At 34.3% G+C, this 20,955-nt stretch overlaps 2 protein-coding genes across 16 annotated transcripts; one reads left to right on the top strand and one right to left on the bottom strand.

Annotated features, from left to right (window-relative positions):
• The first annotated feature begins 2,268 nt into the window (after positions 1-2,268).
• LOC114169085 (subtilisin-like protease SBT5.3) lies at positions 2,269-19,671 on the top strand. Of its 15 annotated transcripts, XM_085669071.1 has the most exons (9): positions 2,269-2,459; positions 2,548-2,663; positions 2,818-2,912; positions 3,010-3,174; positions 3,738-3,846; positions 5,216-5,750; positions 18,119-18,213; positions 18,376-18,852; positions 18,980-19,671. In XM_085669071.1, exons 8-9 carry the CDS (start codon positions 18,552-18,554, stop codon positions 19,528-19,530), a joined length of 852 nt encoding a protein of 283 aa, XP_085525197.1. In that variant the 5' UTR covers positions 2,269-2,459; positions 2,548-2,663; positions 2,818-2,912; positions 3,010-3,174; positions 3,738-3,846; positions 5,216-5,750; positions 18,119-18,213; positions 18,376-18,551; the 3' UTR covers positions 19,531-19,671. The 15 variants fall into 15 exon arrangements, 14 of the variants coding, with proteins under 14 accessions (XP_085525197.1, XP_085525198.1, XP_085525205.1 ...); XM_085669072.1 differs by lacking the exon at positions 18,980-19,671 and having other exon boundaries at positions 18,376-18,846; XR_014986557.1 differs by lacking the exons at positions 18,119-18,213; positions 18,376-18,852; positions 18,980-19,671 and adding an exon at positions 4,344-4,518 and having other exon boundaries at positions 5,216-5,356.
• LOC146881789 (uncharacterized) lies at positions 8,436-9,688 on the bottom strand. The gene is made up of 3 exons (XM_085669085.1): positions 9,227-9,688; positions 8,898-9,121; positions 8,436-8,820 (listed from the first exon to the last, which is right to left on the bottom strand). Exons 1-3 carry the CDS (start codon positions 9,482-9,484, stop codon positions 8,655-8,657), a joined length of 648 nt encoding a protein of 215 aa, XP_085525211.1. The 5' UTR covers positions 9,485-9,688; the 3' UTR covers positions 8,436-8,654.
• Positions 19,672-20,955: the final 1,284 nt, after the last annotated feature.

The raw sequence follows: 20,955 nt of genomic DNA, 5'->3' as shown, positions 1-20,955 counted from the left end.
AATTTCTAAAACGTTAAATATTTATAAAAGAGTAATATTACTTTCTCTTGAAAGAAGTCATTATTGGGAATATTTTATGAAATGTTTACATTTGAAATTTTTACATTTAAAAATATTGTAAACATATAAAGAAACATGTTTTATGAAAACGAACAAATAGAAAAAATATACTAAATTTGTAGCTAAATTTTTTTATTAAATGATTTTAGTATAAAAATAGTAAGTTATTATTATTATCATTCAATTTTATAAAAATAAAATATTTATATTAAATTTTAATTTTAATTTTATTAGATAGAACTTAAATTTCCATAACCAATACATTTAATTTTTAAAAAGTCGTGCATGGGTAATAATTTGGTTAAAATATGTTATTTTTGTCATTAATATCACAGAAAAAATAATGGTCATAAGATTTTATTCCAATCACTTTGACGTCCAGTTTTTACATATAGTCAATTATATGTTACTTTTTAATAAAATAAGTAAAAAATAATCGAAAATACTTTTCTTGAATGAAGTCGGAAATGCGTAAGTGTGGTGAACAAAGAAATATTGGTTAAAATTATTTGAAAACAAAAATGAATAACATCTGATAATACTTTGTAATATGTTTATTTATTTGTTATTTATCCTTTTATAAAGTCTAAATTCTTGTTTATTGAATGAATGCACTTTCATGAATTTTATGAATCTTAACTAAAGATCCATAATTCCTTGAAGTCTTAGTTATACATTGGTAAGTTCAAATACCTATTAATTACAATAATCTATATACATTATTATTATTATTATTATTATTATTATTATTATTATTATTATTATTATTATAATAATAATAATAATCTAAAGTCTAGTTTTCAAAACACTCTGCGTCTACTCTAAGACATCATATTTTTTGAGTTTCACACTTTTTCTAATTTCAAAGATTTTCATCTTCAAAAATTGAATTTATTAAAAAAACAAGTAGGTCATGCTATCTTCTAACTCCCATGTTGCATAACCAGTCTTCTCACCGCACAAAATCCTTCACCAAGTTGATTAACTTCCTTCTGAGTTGTCTCGCTTGGTGACCTAAACTTATCTCCAGGAGGATAGATGGGGCGATTCAGGTGAGATCCAATGTAGATCTAATTTTCTCTTCACTTGTGGGATCCGAGGACCACTAAGACTTCTCTCTTCTCAAGAATTTATACATCTTTTATCAGTATATGGATAGTCTCTTGGCTTGGCTTCACAAGTCAAATCTTGCCTTAGTTGCAGTTCCTTTGACCTTATAGTACATGACTTGGATCATAGATATACTTCTTCATCTAGGATACATGAAACACGTTGTGGAAATTAGCTATAACTAAGGTAGCAATGCGTCATATGCCATTGGAGTTGAGTTGTGTCGTTGAATAAAAAGAGTTCGAGAAAAAAAATAATAATTTGGATTGACAGGTGATCATCTTTCGAACTATATAAACACAAATTTATCATAAAAAACCACGTTAAATACTTTTAAATAAATAAGAGAAAGAAAAAAGGTTAAAGAATCATATTAAAATAAACCTTAATTAAAAAGCCTATCAAGCTTGTGTTTACTTTACTCTGCCAAAAAAACAATTAATATCCACAACAAACTTATGACTCAATCCCTATTCAGTACTAATTAACTTTAAGAATAACCGTAATACTAACACTGCATCTTCAATTTAGAATCTTCATGCTGCATTCTTACCACATTTCATCTGGTGTTTTTTAATATGTTATATCACTTATTTTATTTTATATTGCAAAATTTTGATGGTTGATGTGATGTTAGACTATTTCTTATATACTCTCAATGTGAATGTTCTTGTACGATCTTTAGCCCTAGTTCATTAATCTTCAGTGATTGGCACTAATCAAACTTACAATATCATTAAATTCCAAATTACACCTACTTCTCAAATGAAAGATGTTATTACTACAGATTGGGCAAAACTTTTTGTGGTTAGATTACAATGAACACGAAAATGTTTGAAGAATAGTGACGGAGTAGCCAACTACCGATTGTTTTAGCATAAAGGGACCACCTTCGCAATGTGGACAATTAAGCTTCTTGTCATTTGTCTGTTTCATATATATCAGACTCTAGGCGTGAAAAATTGGTGGAGCCAATGAGAACTGAAATAGGACCATGATGTTATGTTAGCTTTAAGGGAAGTTGGATGAGATTGAGCAGTAGGATTTTTATATATTTACACTATATATTAATTTCATTGATTAATAATAAAAAAGAAAGTCTCAACCTAAGGTTGTTACCTTATATAAACCCAAGGTTATGTTTCTGTTTCATTCAAAACAAGGACAAAAGCAAAGGAGAACCTTTCTAGATAGGGTAAGCAATGAGGCTACCAAGTTTAACCATCCAATTTCTCCACCAAATTCTTCTTGTGTGTCTACTCCACAGACCCAGCTTTGCAGCGAAAAAGGTGAGCACTGGCAATTTGCAATCTTGAATAAAGATAAAAGAAAAACAATGGAAAAGATCAAATCCTAGCTTGTGGTTTTCAATTGTAGTCATATGTGGTGTACTTTGGAGCTCACTCACACGGGCCAGAATTATCTTCATCTTTCGTTGACTTCGATCAAGTGACACAGTCCCACTATGAGTTTCTGGGATCTTACTTAGGAAGGTATGAAAAAGGTCCAATCGGAACAAATTTGCAATGTGTTATCCACATGGATTAGAGATAGAATTAATCGATAAAGTTATTTCACATTATATACATTATTATATATAAGTAGGTTTAAATTTCATCTTACAAGTTTGAGTTTGTTTTATTATAGTTTTAATACAGCAAAGGACTCCATCTTTTACTCATACACAAGACACATCAATGGTTTTGCTGCAACTTTGGAAGAAGTAGCTGCCGAGATAGCAAGTAAGAAAGAACCATATATCCTCCTTTTTTTTACTATTCTCTGTGTTCCCTTTCTCTCATTTAAGAGCCTACCCTTCTTGTTCAAATTTGCTTCTAGAACACTCCAAAGTGTTATCAGTGTTTAAGAACAGAGGAAGAAAGCTACACACTACTCGATCATGGGAGTTCATGGGGCTAGAGCATGAAGGGGTGATCCCATCTAGCTCAATCTGGAAGAAAGCCAGATTTGGTGAAGGAGTGATAATTGGAAACCTTGATACAGGTAAGTTTCCTGATTTCTGTGTTTAAAACTCTTGTTATTCTTTTCAAAGTAAGAATGAGGTTTGGAGAATAATGACGGACTAACCTACTTTCAGTTGTTTTATCACAAACGAACCACCTTTAAAAAATGCAATATGGGTTAGGCTTCTTCTCATTTGTGTGTTATATACATGTATTTGTGTATATATTAGAATCTTGTTCCAATTCTTAGTTTACATAGTGTGTGACGTTTTGATTATTTTTGAGGCATAAGGTACGTGTGTGTTTCAAGTTGTTTGAAATAATCATATATTGGAACAAAAATATAGATTATTATGAGTTTTGTTCATCAGGATATTGGTAAAACAAAGGGGTATGTTTATGTTCTGAGGTGGGGATAATCCAAGATGCAATATATGAGTTTTGTATGCGCATACTTCAGCTTCGATTCAAAATGTTGCCCAACCTGATGATAGCTTTAAGGGGAATTTGGATGAGAACGAAAAGGGTAGATTGTAGAAATCTCCATTTTATCTTATTTTGACCACAAACTTTGCTATCTTTGCTCCCACCACATACTTTTAGGTGTTTGGCCTGAATCGAATAGCTTTAGTGAAGAAGGATTGGGACCAATTCCATCAAAGTGGAGAGGAATATGTGACAATGGAGTTGATCATACTTTTCAATGCAACAGGTACTATTTTGTTTTTTAATTTTTTGGATATTGTTAGAGTGATGCAAATTTTAAGTATCTTAATATGAGTTTAAGTTTCACATCGAATAAAAATAAGAAAGTTAAACACCATATAAAGATGAAAACTCGTAATCTCATTATTTTAAGATTCTGAGTAAGAGATAGTATTAATTTCTTATATCTGATTTCAACTCATATCTTATTGATTTTATATTATATATTATATATTTTTGGCAACCCTCCCTCAAAAGTCCATTTTATTATTGATATTTTACTTTCATTTTTTATTTTATTATTAACTTGTATCATTTTCAAACTGATGAAAATGAAAACCGGAAAGATAAATACAGCCAAAACTCATCGCCCAACAGGTGATGATTTCTGTTGCGGCTCTCAATCTTTCAAAGTTGACTACATAATTTTGTTTCCAAAAGTTTAAAATTATTTCTTAGTAAACTGAGGACGAAGCAGATATAATATGGATAAAAGGATTACAGGTATTGTGGCCAACCAGACCCTTGGAGGAACCTAGAAAATAGGACGACATCCCTTTGTACATGGGATATTGGAGGTAGGAGTCCCACCTAGGAGGTAAGGCCTCACAATGAACTCGTACGACAAAACCGTGGATCATGACCAACATGTCGATATCTTCACGACATAACTTGACATGTATACATCTGATGATGCTGTTATTTGTCATGTATTACCAACTTCTTTGAAAGGGTCAATATTAAACTAGTTCACTCGATTGCCTCCAAGGTCTATCGATTGCTTTGGATATTGGGAAATAAAGAAGTAAACTTAATAGTACTCATTTTTTACTTAGAAATAAATAAATAATAAAAAATGACAAAAACTTAATTAAAAAATATAAAAAATTTGAATTAGTTAAATCTTTAATAAATTACAAAAGAAGATAAAGAACAAATGTCGTTAACTTTTTTAAGATTATTTTCAACCAAAGTAGCAATATTGTTCAGGAAACATTACCGAATATGGTACAAGTATTTTTTTAAAATAATGTTATTTATTATATTGATTACATATTTATTAAACGATACAAACAGCAACCGGGTTAATAATTGTGAAAAAGAAACATATGGTACAAGTTTATTTCTCATGAAAGACCATTGTAATTACTAAAATTATTTTTAAGAAAAATTTATAGTCAATGAATAAAAAAAATTTAATGTAATTTGAAAATAAAAAAAATAAAGTTTCGTGTGTAAAAAATAAACTTTGTCAAATTTGTGAAAAAAAAGTTTAATCCTTGTCATTAACTTTTCAAAAATGTTTTGAGGCCATCGTCATTAACCTGTTTGCTTTGAATTGAACACACTGCTGAACATGTAGAAGGCGTATGCAGGAAGCTAATCGGTGCAAGGTACTTCAACAAGGGTTACGTCTCGGCAGTGGGTCCACTCAACTCCTCCTTTCAATCCCCACGTGACAAAGAGGGCCATGGCTCCCATACTCTCTCCACAGCTGCTGGCAACGCCGTTCCCGGAGTTAGCGTCTTCGGCCAGGGTTTCGGAACAGCCAAGGGTGGCGCGCCCAAAGCCCATGTGGCGGCGTACAAGGTCTGCTGGCCGCCTGTTGTCCCTGGAGAGTGCTTCGACGCTGATATCTTGGCCGCGTTTGACGAGGCCATCCACGACGGTGTGGACGTCCTGTCACTGTCGCTCGGTGGATTTTCCTCGAGTCTGCTTGATGACAGCGTAGCGATTGGATCATTCCATGCGACGATGCGAGGAATCGTTGTGGTTTGTTCCGCCGGAAATAGTGGGCCTGTGGATGGCACTGTGAGAAATCTTGCACCCTGGCATGTTACGGTTGCCGCTAGCACCATGGATAGAGAATTCCCAGCTTACGTTGTCCTCGGTGATAATATCATCTTGAAGGTGCTTTCTCTTTTTTCCACTACTTTTTTTTTTTTAAACAATGAACAAGGCTTTCCGGTCAGGGTATGTTTAAAATAAAATATGGTATTTTGACACCAAAAGGATTTTTTTTCTTCTATTCCACACTATTTTTTTCTTTTATTTTCATTCAAAATTCAAAAATTCATGGAACCTTTCATCCTTATAAAGAATTGTCAAATGAAATGATAGTTAATGATAATTATTAATGTTAAATAACTATTTTTAACCTTTTACATTTACATGTATTATTTTATCTTTAAATATTTTATTCCTTTACAAATAAAAAATTAATATTTTTAATAACTAAAATACCTTTAGAATGGGTTCTCAACTAATATAATATGTTTAAATATGCCTTTAGTCCCCATTTTGGAGTCAAAATCTCAAAATGGTACCTAAATTTTTAAAAGTCTCAAGTTGGTCCCATTTTTTGTTAAAACGTCTCACGTTTGCCCTTTCCATTAAGTCAAGGTTGATGTCGCTAGAGGGAGTGCCACGTGTCAGTTCCTCGATTTTTTGAATTTTTTCATCATTTTTTTTTGAATTTTTTTTTGAATTTTTTTAAAAAAATCAAAAAATTGCCACGTATCAAACTGTCATTGTGCCACGTGGCAGTGACAGTGACATGTGTCAGTATTATGCCAGGTGTCATTTCCTTAGTTTCAATTTGGTCCCTTTATTTTAATTTGTCTCAATTTAGTCCCAATTTTTGTAAAAATTTACAATTTTGTCCCTCTTCAAATTGAAACAAAAATTAATTTTATATAAATGTTATACAAATATTTTTCTTAAATTTGATATTTTTATTCAAATTAATATTTTTATTATATATTTTGAACATAGCTAAGTTTATTTAAAATTATGTTTCACATTCAACTTTACTTCAAATTGTTTTCAAATTTTAAATTTATATGTGTTTTATTATTACATGAACTAGTTAATTTATGAATTTTTTTCTATTAACATTATTTTCTATTAACAACTTTTAAACCATTTTAAATAAAGTTCAATGTAAATCCATGCTTTAAAAAATTTGGTTAAAAGTAGTATAAATTTCTTATATAAATTAAACTTAGGTCACACTTACATAATCTCCATTTAATAAATTTTTCTAAAAATAAAACCATCAATTGATATTTAGCCTACAATGTTAATTGCTTCAACTTACTTTTATAATATTTTAATACAGTTCTTTTAAATTTAAATTAGAATTATAGTATAAGCATTACATACAACTTATTTGTATATATACAACTAAAATTTGCAATAAACAAATATTTCACTTTATTATTGATTTACAACAAACAATCTAAATTGTAATATAAAATTTTTCGAATAGTTGTCATTTTTTTTTAAATATTAAAATTAAATTTGTAGATTGAAATAAATGGTGATTAAATGGACCAAGTCTTATTCTTAGCAAGGGTTTCTTCAATTTCAATCAATACATTACTTGTTAAATTTTCAAGTCTTCTAATCCCAAAAGATGGGATAGAAAATTAAGCACCTCAATCACACCAAGGAAAAGCTGCCTTCACCGTAGTAATTTTCCATACTTGGGTTGGCTCAGTTGACCGATCCATTAGCTAAAGTTATAAACCAAATATATAAATAAATTCCACCATCATGCACCAGTGCAGGAAGGGCCTTTGGCAGCGGTTGTTTTTAATATTCTGCACCAGTTCGGGAACCGAAGCATATTGGGGCGAGGCCAAAAGATCATAGCTTTTGGCCTCGGTTAAGAACCGAAGCCATAGAGGGCCCTTCTACCTCGGTTTTCACTGCACCCGAGGCCATAGACCCTACCTTTTGCCTCGGTTTTCACTGCACCCGAGGCCATATGGGCCTTTTTTTTTTTAAAAAAAATTCGATACCCTTTTGGCCTCGGTTTTTGTTGCACCCGAGGCCATATGGGCTTTTTTTTTTTAAATTCGATACCCTTTTGGCCTCGGTTTTGGCTGCACCCGAGGCCAAAAGCACCCTTTTTGCTTCGTTTCTGGTATGAACCGAGGCCTAATACTCTGTTTTTTTTTAATGCAGTTTCTGTTTTGGTGTTATTCCCACATTTAAACCTGCAAATTTTGTTCAGCACCCAGCACAGACCAGAATAGACCAGAACAAAATATTTTAAAACACATCCACAATTCAAATTCATTTAAAAGACAATTACAAATCATTTACAATCAAGATACATGTTCTAATCAATAGTATTGTACATTTCAATTATATATTTGGCACATGCTATCCTACCAAACTTGATGGACTTTGCGGGAATTGCTGCAGGACTCTTGAATGTCTACAAAATAATAGATTAAGTTAAGTTAGTATATAAAAAGGAAATATTGCAAAGTATTCATTTTAATTCAAATATATATTACTGTTTCCCAATTTGTTGTAATACGAGCACGCACAGTGGTTGTCATCCATTGCATTATATAGTAACCGCACTCATATGAGCCGGTTTGTCTATTACACTACATTATATTAACAACGTTACAATTAATTAAGGAAGAAAATCAAGCAAATAATCATGAAGATATGGATAGAAATATCAAACCTGGAGAGAACACCATACAAGACCTTTTGCCTTAGCCGTTGATCTCCCTAACAACATGTTATGTGCAGCAATTGATTTATGATATAGGGAATAAGTTAGGATATTTTTATATAACATGTCATATTCATAAGATTGATATTGAGGTTCTTACCAATCTATCACTTGTCTAAGATGGTTGGGGGGAGGGCGATGCAAAGAGCAAAACCACACAGCAAGGTTCTCCCTTAGGGAAACCACAAGTAACTGCCAATGACGCCTGATAAGAAAATAAATTCATTGTTATGCATTAAAATGACTGATTATATTCATAAGTTAACAAAAATGACTTACCCAGCAACATAAGGGACAAAATAAATTTCTTTTCCATGTTGAAAGCATTTGGTCACATATGCTTGGATGTCATCAAACTTGTTGCCTTCATGGGTGAGTTGGGGGTCTATAAACCCATATAGATCATTCAGCCCCATAGTTTCAGTGACACCAGACAGATACCTAAACCAAAAATTGATTTGATATAAGTAAATACATAAATATATCAAATAACTATATATAATGACTAAAAGACTTACATCATCCATAATTGAATAATGGTAATATTGAGTTCCTCTTGTCCCCGTGCAAGCTCCAAGACATCTTGGGAATGCAAGTAAAGTGGGATGTCAAGATCTCTCCCAAAAATGTTAGCATCCCAAGGAACCTGCATCGGCTTATCAACTATGATTTCTGCAAGTTGGAGCAATGCACCAAGAGGATCGTCCAAAGAGAGAAGAATCTTCTTTGATTGAGGTTTTTCCTATATTGATGCAATTTCAGTTAAAATAGAATATAATTTAAGTTTGAATATAATAAACATGTAAACTTAAAAATGTAGTATATTTGTGGGTTTAAGAGTCTGTACCGGGGGGTCAGTATCAACCAAATCTCTAGGCCAGGCGAGGAAACACTGGAATGCTTGTGCCACAGTATACACCTCATCTGTTGGCACAGGAACTAAAGCATACGGCATGAGAACCTCCTCTACCGTGACCTTAACCTCATCCTCTGATAACTCCATGCCATGAAGAACTGTGGCTGCCTCAAATACTTTTCCACGAGCCACTAGTGTCTTCTCTGTACCATCCCAAATATATAGCTGACATGGATGAGTGTCATCCATGTCATCCCCGGGTGGAGCTGAACAACTCCCATTTCCGCTTCTACCTGTTAGAGTTAACGATTTATTAATGTTATTCAATTACTTTATTAAATATCATTTATTCAATTCATAACTTATAGAAAACAAATTTACCTGTGGGAGGCACAAATGGGTCTACTTCTGGCGGATGATCCACTGGCGAACGAATGCCATAATGCTCAAATTGGCGCATTAGTTCTTCTCTCACTTGCGCCGTGATCATTTCCTTTAGTCTTTGTTCATAATCACCACCATGACTGCATGAAGACTGACGAGAGGAGGAACCAAAAAATTGGCGTATGCCGACTCCTGATCCAGCACCACGCACACGTCCAGGGTGCTTAGGTCGTCCAATTGCAGCAGCAAGTATGTCATGACGACCTTCTGGAATGAATCCTCCTTGGGAGGTCTGCTCAACCAATGAATCCTACAATGTAACAAAAAAATTTATGAATCAAAATACAATATAAAACATGAACGAGCAATTTAGATAAGAATTGTATCTTACAATTTTCTCAGAGATTTCTCGTGCAGAGTCAGAAGTGTAGTTGCCCGATGAGCGTAAACGGGCTAACTTCCACTTCTGATGACGTGATGGTGGTGAAGGAGGCTCAGTATCTTCACCCTCAGAAGGTGGGGGCCTAGATTTTTTCTTTTCTGTCAATATCTTCTCTTCAAGTTTTCTATACCCACCACGAGATAATATGTGTGTGTTTTTATTTTGAGCACTTATGCTTTGAGCCTTTTTCCTCTTTACCTGTAACATATAAAACCCACTTTATGAATTACTTAAAATTTTGCATAATTATCAATTGTGCTATTGATGATTGCAAATAAACATACCTGCCATCCCTCAGATGTCCGAAGCTCAAGAAACTGACGCCATGTGTCTTCATCAATCCAAGTGTATTTCAACAATGGATTTTCATTCTTTTTATGTCCAAAGACATACCTTGACGTCAACTTGGTCTTAAAACCACGAAATTTCTCAGCCACCGATGACAAACATTTTTGTCTTAGCGTCGGCACATTTGGAATATCAAATGTTAGCTGCAATATAGAAAATGTCATCAATAATATTTATCATATTATCAACAAAATCAAAGTATAACTTTAATAACATTAATATTAGTTACCAATAAATCTTGCCATATCATTTCCCGATCAACTTCAGTGACATGATCAAAAGATGGCGTAAGGATTGATATTCTCTCTCGTGCCAACATTCCTAAATAGCTTTTGAAGACGTCCCCATAACGACCACTAGGCTCACCAGTGTCGACGTTAATATCAACATGTGTTTTCTGACCTTTAGCTCTTCTAATTAAGAGCTCTCTCAACCTAGTGGCTCCTCTGGTGGGTCTCTTAGTAGGTGCTTCATCCTCTGATGAAGTATAATGTTCAGCCATGTATCTGTGAAATGAAAACGTAAAAAAACATTAATAAGCAATTGACAAATTAATATATAAAACATTATTTAACAAAACACCTAAATGTTAACAAGAATATGAAATTCATACATAAAGTTATTGATTGGTCATATGTATATTCCTTCATTGTGATCTTCTCGAATTACATATACATCATCAACTAGATGGATTTCATCAACATTTATCGTTCTTCTAAATGGGTGGGTGACAGCAATATTAAGATCACTCATATTCTCTTCATTAGGATCAATTTGTTTTTTTCCATGAAGAGCGACAAACCAATGTTCAGACGCCGGATCTTTAACATAGAAAACCTGATATGCTTGTTGTGCCATGATAAATGGCTCGTCTCGATAACCCACCTTTCGAAAATCCACTAGAGTCATTCCTGATTCATCTATTTTGACACCACTTTTATTGTCAATCCACTTACATTTGAACAGTGGAATAGTAAACATGGTATAATCAACCTCCCATATCTCTTGTATTACACCATAGTATGTCATTGATCCTACTACGGGATTTTGATCTTTAGATGTAGAAAATTGTAGCGACTCAGCTTCAAGACTGACTCCACTATTTTGTACTGTGCTTTTATCATCAAGAGACTTTGTATAGAATGTGCAATTATTGATTTCATAACCTGTACAACAGATGACATCAAATTTCAACCCATTTGCTAACCACATCAAAGTCTCAGAGCATTGCGAATCTTTCAAAACCTCAGATTTAAACCAAGGCATGAATGTTCTATTATGCTCCATCAAATGCCATTTCTCTGATTGTCTTGGATTGTTCTCTTTCACAATGACTTTGTGTGCAGATAAGTAAGGCATTACCTCATTTGTGTTGTTCAATATGTATAGGTGTGCTTGCATCAACTCTTCGCGATTTTTGGTAACCACACTCACACCTCGTATGCTGTTACTTATAGAACACCTGTTCAACCATGATCTGTGAGGAAATCCTATCGGTTTTGCTTTTGCCATGTAATCTGAACAAAACTCGACACTTTCTTCAGCAATATATCTTTCGATCATTGAAGCTTCTGGACGATATTGATTTTTCACATACCCTTTCAAAATCTTCATGTAACGTTCAATGGGATACATCCATCTTAAGTATACTGGTCCACAAAACTTGATTTCTCTCACCACATGAACAAGTAAATGTACCATGATGTCAAAAAATGATGGAGGGAAAAACATCTCTAGTTGACACAAGATGATAACAATTTCGGCTTGAAGTTCATCTAACTTTAAAGGATCAATGACTTTGCTACAAATTGAAGAGAAGAATGCACACAAACGCGTTATAGTTTGTCTAACATTTTTGGGTAAAATTCCACGAATAGCTACAGGTAATAATTGTTGCATTAAGATGTGGCAATCGTGAGACTTTAGGCCAACAAGCTTCAAGTCTTGCATGGACACTAAACTCTGAATATTTGAAGAGTATCCTTGAGGTACCTTGACACTCTTTAAACATAAGCAAAAACTTATCTTCTCTTGTCTGGACATAGTGTAACATGCAGGGGGCAAATAAGTGCGCCTACCAACCTCCCTTGGTGCCAAGTCTTCTCGGATCTTCATTTCAACCAAATCCAAACGAGCATTTACTCCATTTTTTGTCTTTCCCTGAATGTTGAGTAGTGTACCAATCAAGCTATCACACACATTCTTCTCTACATGCATGACATCTATGCAATGCCTAACTTCTAACTTCGACCAATATGGAAGGTCAAAGAATATTGATTTTTTCTTCCAAGGGCTCGATGCAAATGACTTCTTGGACGTTTTACCAAATACATGATGTACTTTATTAACTTTTTCCTGAATTTGAATGCCAGTTAATGGAGTTGGTGCTTTGTCATTCTCTTGATGTCCATTGAATGCTTTCTTTAACCTTCGATAAGGATGATTAGCTTGTAAAAACCTTCGATGGCGCAGATACACGGTCTTCCTTCCATTTTTCAATTGATGAGATGCAGTGTTTTCTTCACATATAGGACATGCTTTATGACCCTTGACACTGTACCCTGACAAATTACCATAAGCGGGAAAGTCATTAATGGTGCAAAATAACATTGCATGCATCATGAAAGTTTCAGAAGCAACAACATCAAATACTTCAACATCATCAACCCACAACAACTTCAAGTCTTCAACTAGAGGATTGAGATATACATCTATGTCATTTCCAGGCTGCTTTGGACCAGATATCATCATAGACAACATCATGTATTTTCTCTTCATGTAGAGTCCAGGAGATAAGTTGTAAATGAATAATATAACAGGCCAACAACTGTGGTTTGTACTTAAATTACCAAATAGATTCATTCCATCGGTAGCTAAGCCAAAACGAATATTTCTACATTCTTCACCGAACTTGGGAAATTCCTTATCAATATTTTTCCATTGCATTGAATCAGCTGGATGACGAAGGAGTCCGTCACATCTTCTCTCAGTTGCATGCCATCTAAGGTTTTTAGCGTCTTTAGGATTTGCAAACAAACGCTTAAGTTTGGGCACGATTGGAAGGTACCAGACTACTTTCAAAGCAGATCCTTCCTTCTCTATTTGACCATTATCTTCACTGTTTCTTTTCTGCTTGTACCGTGATGACCCACACTTTGGACATTTTTTCAAATCTTCAAATTCTTTTCTGTATAATATGCAATCATTAGGACATGCGTGTATCCTTTTATACTCCATACCCATCGGACAAAGAATTTTCTTGGCGTCATAGTTTCGAGTGGGTAGAGTATTTCCTTCGGGAAGCATTTCATTCAAGAGCACGAGCAATTCTGTGAAGCTTTTATCTGTCCAACTGTTGGTCGCTTTCAAATTCACAAGTCTTAAAACCGCTGATAATCGCGTGAACTTAGTTGAACCAACATACAACGGAGTTTCCGCATCAGCAGACATCGTCTCATACACATGCGCTTGTGCAAAAGCTTCTGCACCAACATCCCGTATCATGTCCTCCATATTGTCTTCTTCTACTTCTACTTGCTCTTCAAATTGCTCTTCCCGTCGCTCTTCCTGTCGCTCTTTCATGGAGGAATTAGCAAGATATTCAGTCCGAGAAACAGTTGGAATGTGTATTAATTCGCCGTGCCATGTCCATATTGTATAACTTCTAAGGAAACCATCACAAATAAGATGTTCCCTAACTTGAGTTGCATTCAATTTTCTTCCATTCAGACAATTGACACAAGGACATCTGAACTTCACCTCATCATCACTTCTCCCCTCATAACATTGCGCAAATTTTATAAATTCCTCTACTCCATTCTCATACTCAGTGCTAATACGTGGTAAATTAATCCAATCTCGATCCATACTGAAATTGCGTGATTAATTTCAGTAATCTTTGAATCAATGCTCATGTCGTAATGAAGGTGTGACCCTATCCCATTTAAGAAGATTCACTTTCTTTATTTTATTGGTACATATTACTTTTAAAATACAAATCTTAAATTTCACGAAAATTTGCCAGCATTTCGCATTGGCCTTCAGGATACACGAAATGAAAGTGATTATAAACCACAATCAAATATGCACCCGAAGATCAATACAAAACACAATTGACAAATATTCATGAATTTTAAGATCTTTATTTTAAAATATATATATATGCACTAATAAATTACTAGAAAGTGATTAATCTTCTTAAACTGTCCAATCGGACAATTCAAGATTCAATACATTTAAATTATTAGTATTGTATCCCCTTATATCTAATTTAAAAAAAAAGGTAGTTTTTTCAACATGAAAACTCGGGAACAATACATAATTTTCGTATTGAATCTCAAACGGGAAACTAAGGCTAACTCACAAATCAAACAAATATTTAAGTAAATAATAAACCACACATATATATATAACATATTACTAATACATAATAAACAACAAAATCTTACAAAATAATAGAATTAAGAACCTGGGAGCGTGAAAATTGAATGACAATGGAAGATGATGCACACCCACGATACTGAGGTCTTCAAGAGCTATAAGAGGTAATAAAATAAATAAGAGACCGTAAAAATAGCAAAAGAAAAACGCAAAAATCAACCAAAAATATCATCAAAAAGCAAAACAATTACCTAAATCATAAAAAAATATACAAAACGAAAAAAAAAAATAACGCGTTTTGAATTTACCCCGGACAGAATTGGCGAACGAGGCGCAAGATACTCGCCGGAGCAGTCACACGGAGCAGCAGTGCAAGGTGGCTGTGGGGAACCGTGGCGAAGTGGGGCGACAAATGCACGACGGAGGGGGCACGACGTACGCACAACCAGAGGCAACGGTGGCGCACAGGAGGCCGCAACAGAGGAGCGACGGTGGCGCGACGGTGGCGCGACGGAGGCCGCAACGAGAGCTGGACGGTGGCGCGACGGTGGCTGCTTCCTTTTCGACGGTGGCGCGACGGTGGCTGCCTCCTTTTCGCCTGCTGTTCGGTGGCGGAGCAAGACCGGCGACCCAAACTTCGTGGACGGAGGCGCAATCGGCGATGGAGAGGGCGATGGAGAGGTCGCTGACGGAGGGCACGGTGGGGGATCCCTTCGCGAGAGAGAAGATGATGAACAGTGAGGGTTCGCGCGATTTGGGAACATAAATAAAGGATATGGCCTCGGTTCTGTAAACACCCGAGGCAGAAAGAACTATAGGCCTCGGTTCTGCGCCACCCGAGGCCAAATCTTCCGTTATAGGCCTCGGTCCTTTGACACCCGAGGCCAAAAAGTGTGCTGTCAGTGGCAGTTTTGTAAATCTGGGGGCCACAGATGGGTTATAGGCTTCGGTTGGTTGAGAACCGAAGCATAAAACTAGTTATATGCTTCGGTTGATATGGGACCCGAGGCAAAATGCTGAGAAAAATTTCAAAAATGCCACCGCCTCCTTATAGGCTTCGGTCCCGCTGTAACCGAGGCCTATAAGGCGAGTTAAAAACCCCATTTTGCACTAGTGATGCATGATATCCCTAAGGAGCTAAGGTACCCATAATTCACCTTTTAAGTTCAATTTCTAATTTGGTAACAACTTTTAAACCATTTTAAATAAAGTTCAATGTAAAATATTAATTAAATGAACTTAATTTGGTTAAAAATATTTACTTGAAATATCAATTTTGATGGAAATATTTGTGTACATTTATATAAAAATTAAATTTGATTTCAATTTGGAGAGGGACAAAATTGCTAATTTTTATAAAAATTGGGACTAAATTGAGACAAATTAAAATAAAGGGACCAAATTGAGATTAAAGAAATGACACCTGGCGTAATACTGACACGTGTCACTGTTACTGCCACATCACTCTGTCACTGCCACGTGGCACGATGACAACTTGACACGTGGCAATTTTTTGATTTTTTAAAAAAAAATACAAAAAATAAAAATAAAAAATTCAAAAAAATAAAAATAAAAAAATTCAAAAAATCGAGGAACTGACACGTGGCACTCCCTCTAACGGCGTCAACCTTGACTTAACGGAAAGGGCAAACGTGAGACGTTTTAATAAAAAAGGGGAGCAACTTGAGACTTTTAAAAATTTGGGTACCATTTTGAGATTTTGACTCCAAAATGGAAACCAAAGGCATAATTAAGCCAATATAATAATATAAAAAAGGTTAAATATGTGAAAATTAAAATTAGTCTCTCGTCAAAATCTTAGACTAATATAGTCCTCCAACTTAAAAGTACATGAATTTAGTTTTTAACCAAATTTTTGTCAAACTTATTTGATGTTTTAAATCGTATTTGAAACGTCAATAACTAAATAAAATTAGATTAAAAAAGATTAAATTCACATATTTTTAGAATTGAGGGACTAAATTAATTCAAATTTTTCAAAAAGAAACTAATTCTAATTTTTACTTGAAATTAAAGAACCAAAACCCTATTTAACTTTATAAAAAGATGTTTTCCTTCAACTTAAATGTAAAGATTAATTTGACTATTTTAATGTTAAAATTATCCTACATACAATAACAATAAAATTTGAAAAATTAATTTTATATAAATTTTATTTCGTATTTATTTATTTTAAAATTCTTATAAACAAATCGGGGACTTTTTTAGTTAAAAGTAATTATTAACATCTTACGAACATTAAGTAACATCCAAACTCTCCATGTTCATTTTCAATCCTTACCGTTGGTGTGATACTATTCCAAATAAAAAAAATTCAATTTCTTAGGGCTTTGATTTTGAAAAATCTTAATTTTAATTCTTATAATTAAATGAAATTAGTTATATTAATGATATGACATACAATAATATACTTAATATTTGTTATATTAACTCAATTGAATGATACGATTATTAGTTGTTTGATTTCATATAATTATTTATTATTTATGAAGTTAGGTGACATCAATTAGTGATGTTGATGATATGATAAATAGTGTTGTAGTCAGCATTTGTCATATAGATCTAATAGAGTGTGATTAGATTTTTTAAAAGATTATTAAATTTATATCTCCTATATTTTTTGGAAGGACAACGTATTTATATAAATGAATTTTCTTTACGAATAAAAAATGTTACCTACAAGCATTCATGTCGTTAGTTTGGTGTCCCACAAGTTATGGCACCATGTCGAAATGTGATTACCCATTCTGAGCATGTTAGATAAGCTTTGATTAATGCTTCTTTTAGTTGGTATAGGAATTATTGCGCCTTTAACTGAGATTTTAGATTGTTAGAATAAATAGAAAGGGTTCAAGGCAAAATTAACATTTCAAGAAAATGAAAGTACTAAAATATATAAGTTTTTAATTCAAAATTCAAAATAAACAAGTTTTTAGTTTGGAACCACTAAAACGTATTTAAACTTTTAATAAACTTTCAAAGAGTTATGTCATGTATTAATATATAGTGACAAATGCTGAGTATAGAGTAAAATAATGAAAAATTTAACTGTGAATCATTAGAAATAATATATCAAATTTGAAACAAAGAAAAATTTAACCGTAAATCGTATTTGTTTAATATACAAAGTATAACTGATATTGGAATTTATTATTTTATGGGTGTCGTGTCATTTTCACTAATTATTTGTTCGTGTAGTTGCAAATGTAGCGACCCATATGTGTGGGTTATATTCTAAATGCAGATGTGGCCCGTGGATTTGAGTTTAAATAGACATTAGTCAATAATCTTGTTTGCTTGAATTGAAGGGTGAAAGCTTATCAGCTGCAAGATTGGCACACAAGTTGTACCCAATTATTAAAGCTTCAGATGCTAAATTGGCCAGTGCAAGAACAGAAGATGCGTGAGTATAAAACGTCATTATTGCCATAATTGGTTGAAAATCAGCACTTACATAAAAAGAAAACTTAGGGTTTTGACCGATACGAATTCTAAGTTTACGTCAAAATTCAAATAGTAAAAACGTATTTGATATGGTGAATAAAATTTATGTGCACGCATGCAGGGTGCTGTGCCAGAATGGAACCTTGGATCCCAACAAGGTGAAGGGAAAGATCGTGGTATGTCTCCGAGGGATAAATGCGAGAGTGGACAAAGGAGAGCAAGTTTTACTAGCTGGTGCCCTGGGAATGGTCCTCGCTAATGACAAGGCCCATGGCAATGAAATTATAGCTGATCCTCATGTCCTTCCTGCTTCTCATATCAATTTCGATGATGGTATTTCTGTCTTCAATTACATCAACTCAACCACTTTGTCCCAATATTCAGCCTGATGTCACCGCACCGGGAGTGTCAGTTATAGCAGCCTATACTGAAGCCCAAGGACCAACCAATCAAGTGTTTGATAAGCGTCGGATTCCGTATAATTCTGTCTCAGGAACATCGATGTCGTGCCCTCATGTTTCAGGCATTGTGGCACTGTTGAGAGCCTCGTATCCTTCCTGGAGTCCTGCTGCTATTAAATCAGCAATCATGACCACAGGTATAAAATATGTTGGAAATATAAAACATGGCATCTCAAAATACTTATATAGAGAAAGCAAATTGGGATTAATTAGAGGTAAATATAGCTACGAAAAAGTTGATCATTTGTCCTCTGCTACTTTCAGCCACAACACTCGATAATGAAGGGGAGCTTCTGCTGAATGCTAGTGATGGCATGGCAACACCATTCGGTTACGGGGCAGGACATGTTCAACCAAACATAGCAATGGATCCTGGGTTAGTTTATGACACAACAATTGGTGATTACTTAAACTTCTTATGTGCTTTAGGATACAACGAGACACAAATCTCAGTGTTCACAGAAGGTTCACCATACGTGTGCCGCAAGAAATTTAGTCTCCTCAACCTGAACTATCCCTCGATCACAGTTCCAAATCTCTCTGGGTCAGTGACAGTTACGAGGACATTGAAAAATGTTGGTTCTCCAAGCACGTACATTGCTCACGTTCAAAACCCGGATGGAATCACTGTTTCTGTGAAGCCAAGCATCTTGAAGTTCACAAATGTTGGTGAAGAAAAACGCTTTAAAGTAACCTTTAAGGTCATGAAAGGAAAGGCTACCAATAACTACGTGTTTGGAAAACTGATATGGTCAGATGGCAGGCATTATGTCAGGAGTCCAATAGTTGTGAAGGCCCTCACGAGTAGAAATTGAAGTAGTTGATGCAAATGAGCTCAAAATTCGCACTGCTAAATTACTGGTAGAGTTTTCCGAATTGTATTATATATGTTTTAAATTTGTTCTTATTGTGATCTCATACCATTGATCAAGAAACCCTCAAGTGGCTTTCTTTGAGCATATATTTTAATAGTACTATTAGTATGATTCCAAGGAGAAATAAAATAAAACCTTACTCGTTCATCTCCTAGTTATAAAATCTGCAAACTTTCTTACTCAGTAACCTTTAATCCACGCTTTATATATATATATATATATATATATATATATATATATATATATATATATATATATATATATATATATATATATATATATATATATATTTGAAAACTGTTACATAAATAAATAAGCAACATTTTTTTGGTTATGTAAAGAATTTCATTTTTCTCGAAAAGAATAGTAGCACTACAAAAAACATTAATTTTAGTAGAGGTTTATTAAAGGAGGTTACAAAAACCTCTGCCGATGAATATACGTAATGGAGGTTTTTTAAACCTCTGGTAAGTAATTGGGGTTTCTTTAAGAACCCTTGATAAGTATTTGAATTTCTTAATCCACCCAGTAAATTTTGTTTCCCTCTCCTTGTTTTTCTTTTTTCTAGAATCCTTCCTTTCTTATTTCATTATTTCATATAGTTAGAGCGCTTTCATTTTGTATCCCAAAATTCCTCTTCTACTTGTGTGATCCTTCTACTAATCGAACCCGCATGGCCTCTCTCTTTGTGCAAATCGGAACCTCATCTGACTTATGCTCTCTGCAAATCTTCATTTCTCTTCCAATCGCAGACAATCGCAGCTTCCAATCAAAATCAATCGGGTGTGCCCTAGCTTCCAATTTCTCCCATGTTTTCTCTATTCGAGACATCTACCGAAAAATACTCAATCACAAAAGGATCCAAGTTAGGGGAGTTTTTATATGTTCTAGTTTATTTTAAGCCTGAATCGCATGCTATACATTGTGAATAATATGAATGATACTTGTTTTGCTTGGATTTCTGTGTTTTTGGAAAATTGCCAGAAACTGCCTAGTGGGCTATGCATAGCCTCTAGGCGGCACATCATGTTTTGGTGTTTCTAGGTTCCTGGAGAAGGAACCGCCTGGCAGCATATTCCCAGTCGCCAGGTGACACATAGTGATTTCCCCCAGTTTTCGTTGGGTCGTATGAAGCGCCTGGCGGTAGCGAGTGGCTCGCCAGGCAACGTGAGCAAATTGGCTCAAATTTAATGTTTTATGTGATATAGGTTGTTTTTGATCGGAGGAAAAAACTAAGTTTACTCGTTGAAGGGAGTTTGAATGTTAAATGGCGATTGATTTGACGTGTGTGATTCAATGAAACAGTAAAGTAAGGCTTTCATGGTTGGAAAAATTGGGGATTTGTAGTTTAAGGAAGGTTCGTGG

The sequence above is a fragment of the Vigna unguiculata genome, chromosome 11 (genome assembly GCF_037176805.1).
Source record: "Vigna unguiculata cultivar grain cowpea cultivar isolate G323 ecotype 2 chromosome 11, ASM3717680v1, whole genome shotgun sequence".
In the NCBI taxonomy this organism is placed as follows: domain Eukaryota; kingdom Viridiplantae; phylum Streptophyta; class Magnoliopsida; order Fabales; family Fabaceae; genus Vigna; species Vigna unguiculata.
This window is presented reverse-complemented; position numbering and strand designations above follow the sequence as displayed.

What these genes read in the sequence shown, in the direction of transcription:
- LOC114169085 (XM_085669072.1), top strand. Translation starts at nt 2,373, where the DNA reads ATGAGGCTACCAAGTTTAACCATCCAATTTCTCCACCAAATTCTTCTT. An exon ending in CCAGCTTTGCAGCGAAAAAG is followed by an intron (nt 2,460 to 2,547) that starts GTGAGCACTGGC and finishes TTTCAATTGTAG; the next exon opens with TCATATGTGGTGTACTTTGG. An exon ending in AGTAGCTGCCGAGATAGCAA is followed by an intron (nt 2,913 to 3,009) that starts GTAAGAAAGAAC and finishes ATTTGCTTCTAG; the next exon opens with AACACTCCAAAGTGTTATCA.
- LOC146881789 (XM_085669085.1), bottom strand. Translation starts at nt 9,484, where the DNA reads ATGGATGACACTCATCCATGTCAGCTATATATTTGGGATGGTACAGAG. An exon ending in TGGTTGATACTGACCCCCCG is followed by an intron (nt 9,122 to 9,226) that starts GTACAGACTCTT and finishes GCATCAATATAG; the next exon opens with GAAAAACCTCAATCAAAGAA. An exon ending in ATTATTCAATTATGGATGAT is followed by an intron (nt 8,821 to 8,897) that starts GTAAGTCTTTTA and finishes TTTTTGGTTTAG; the next exon opens with GTATCTGTCTGGTGTCACTG.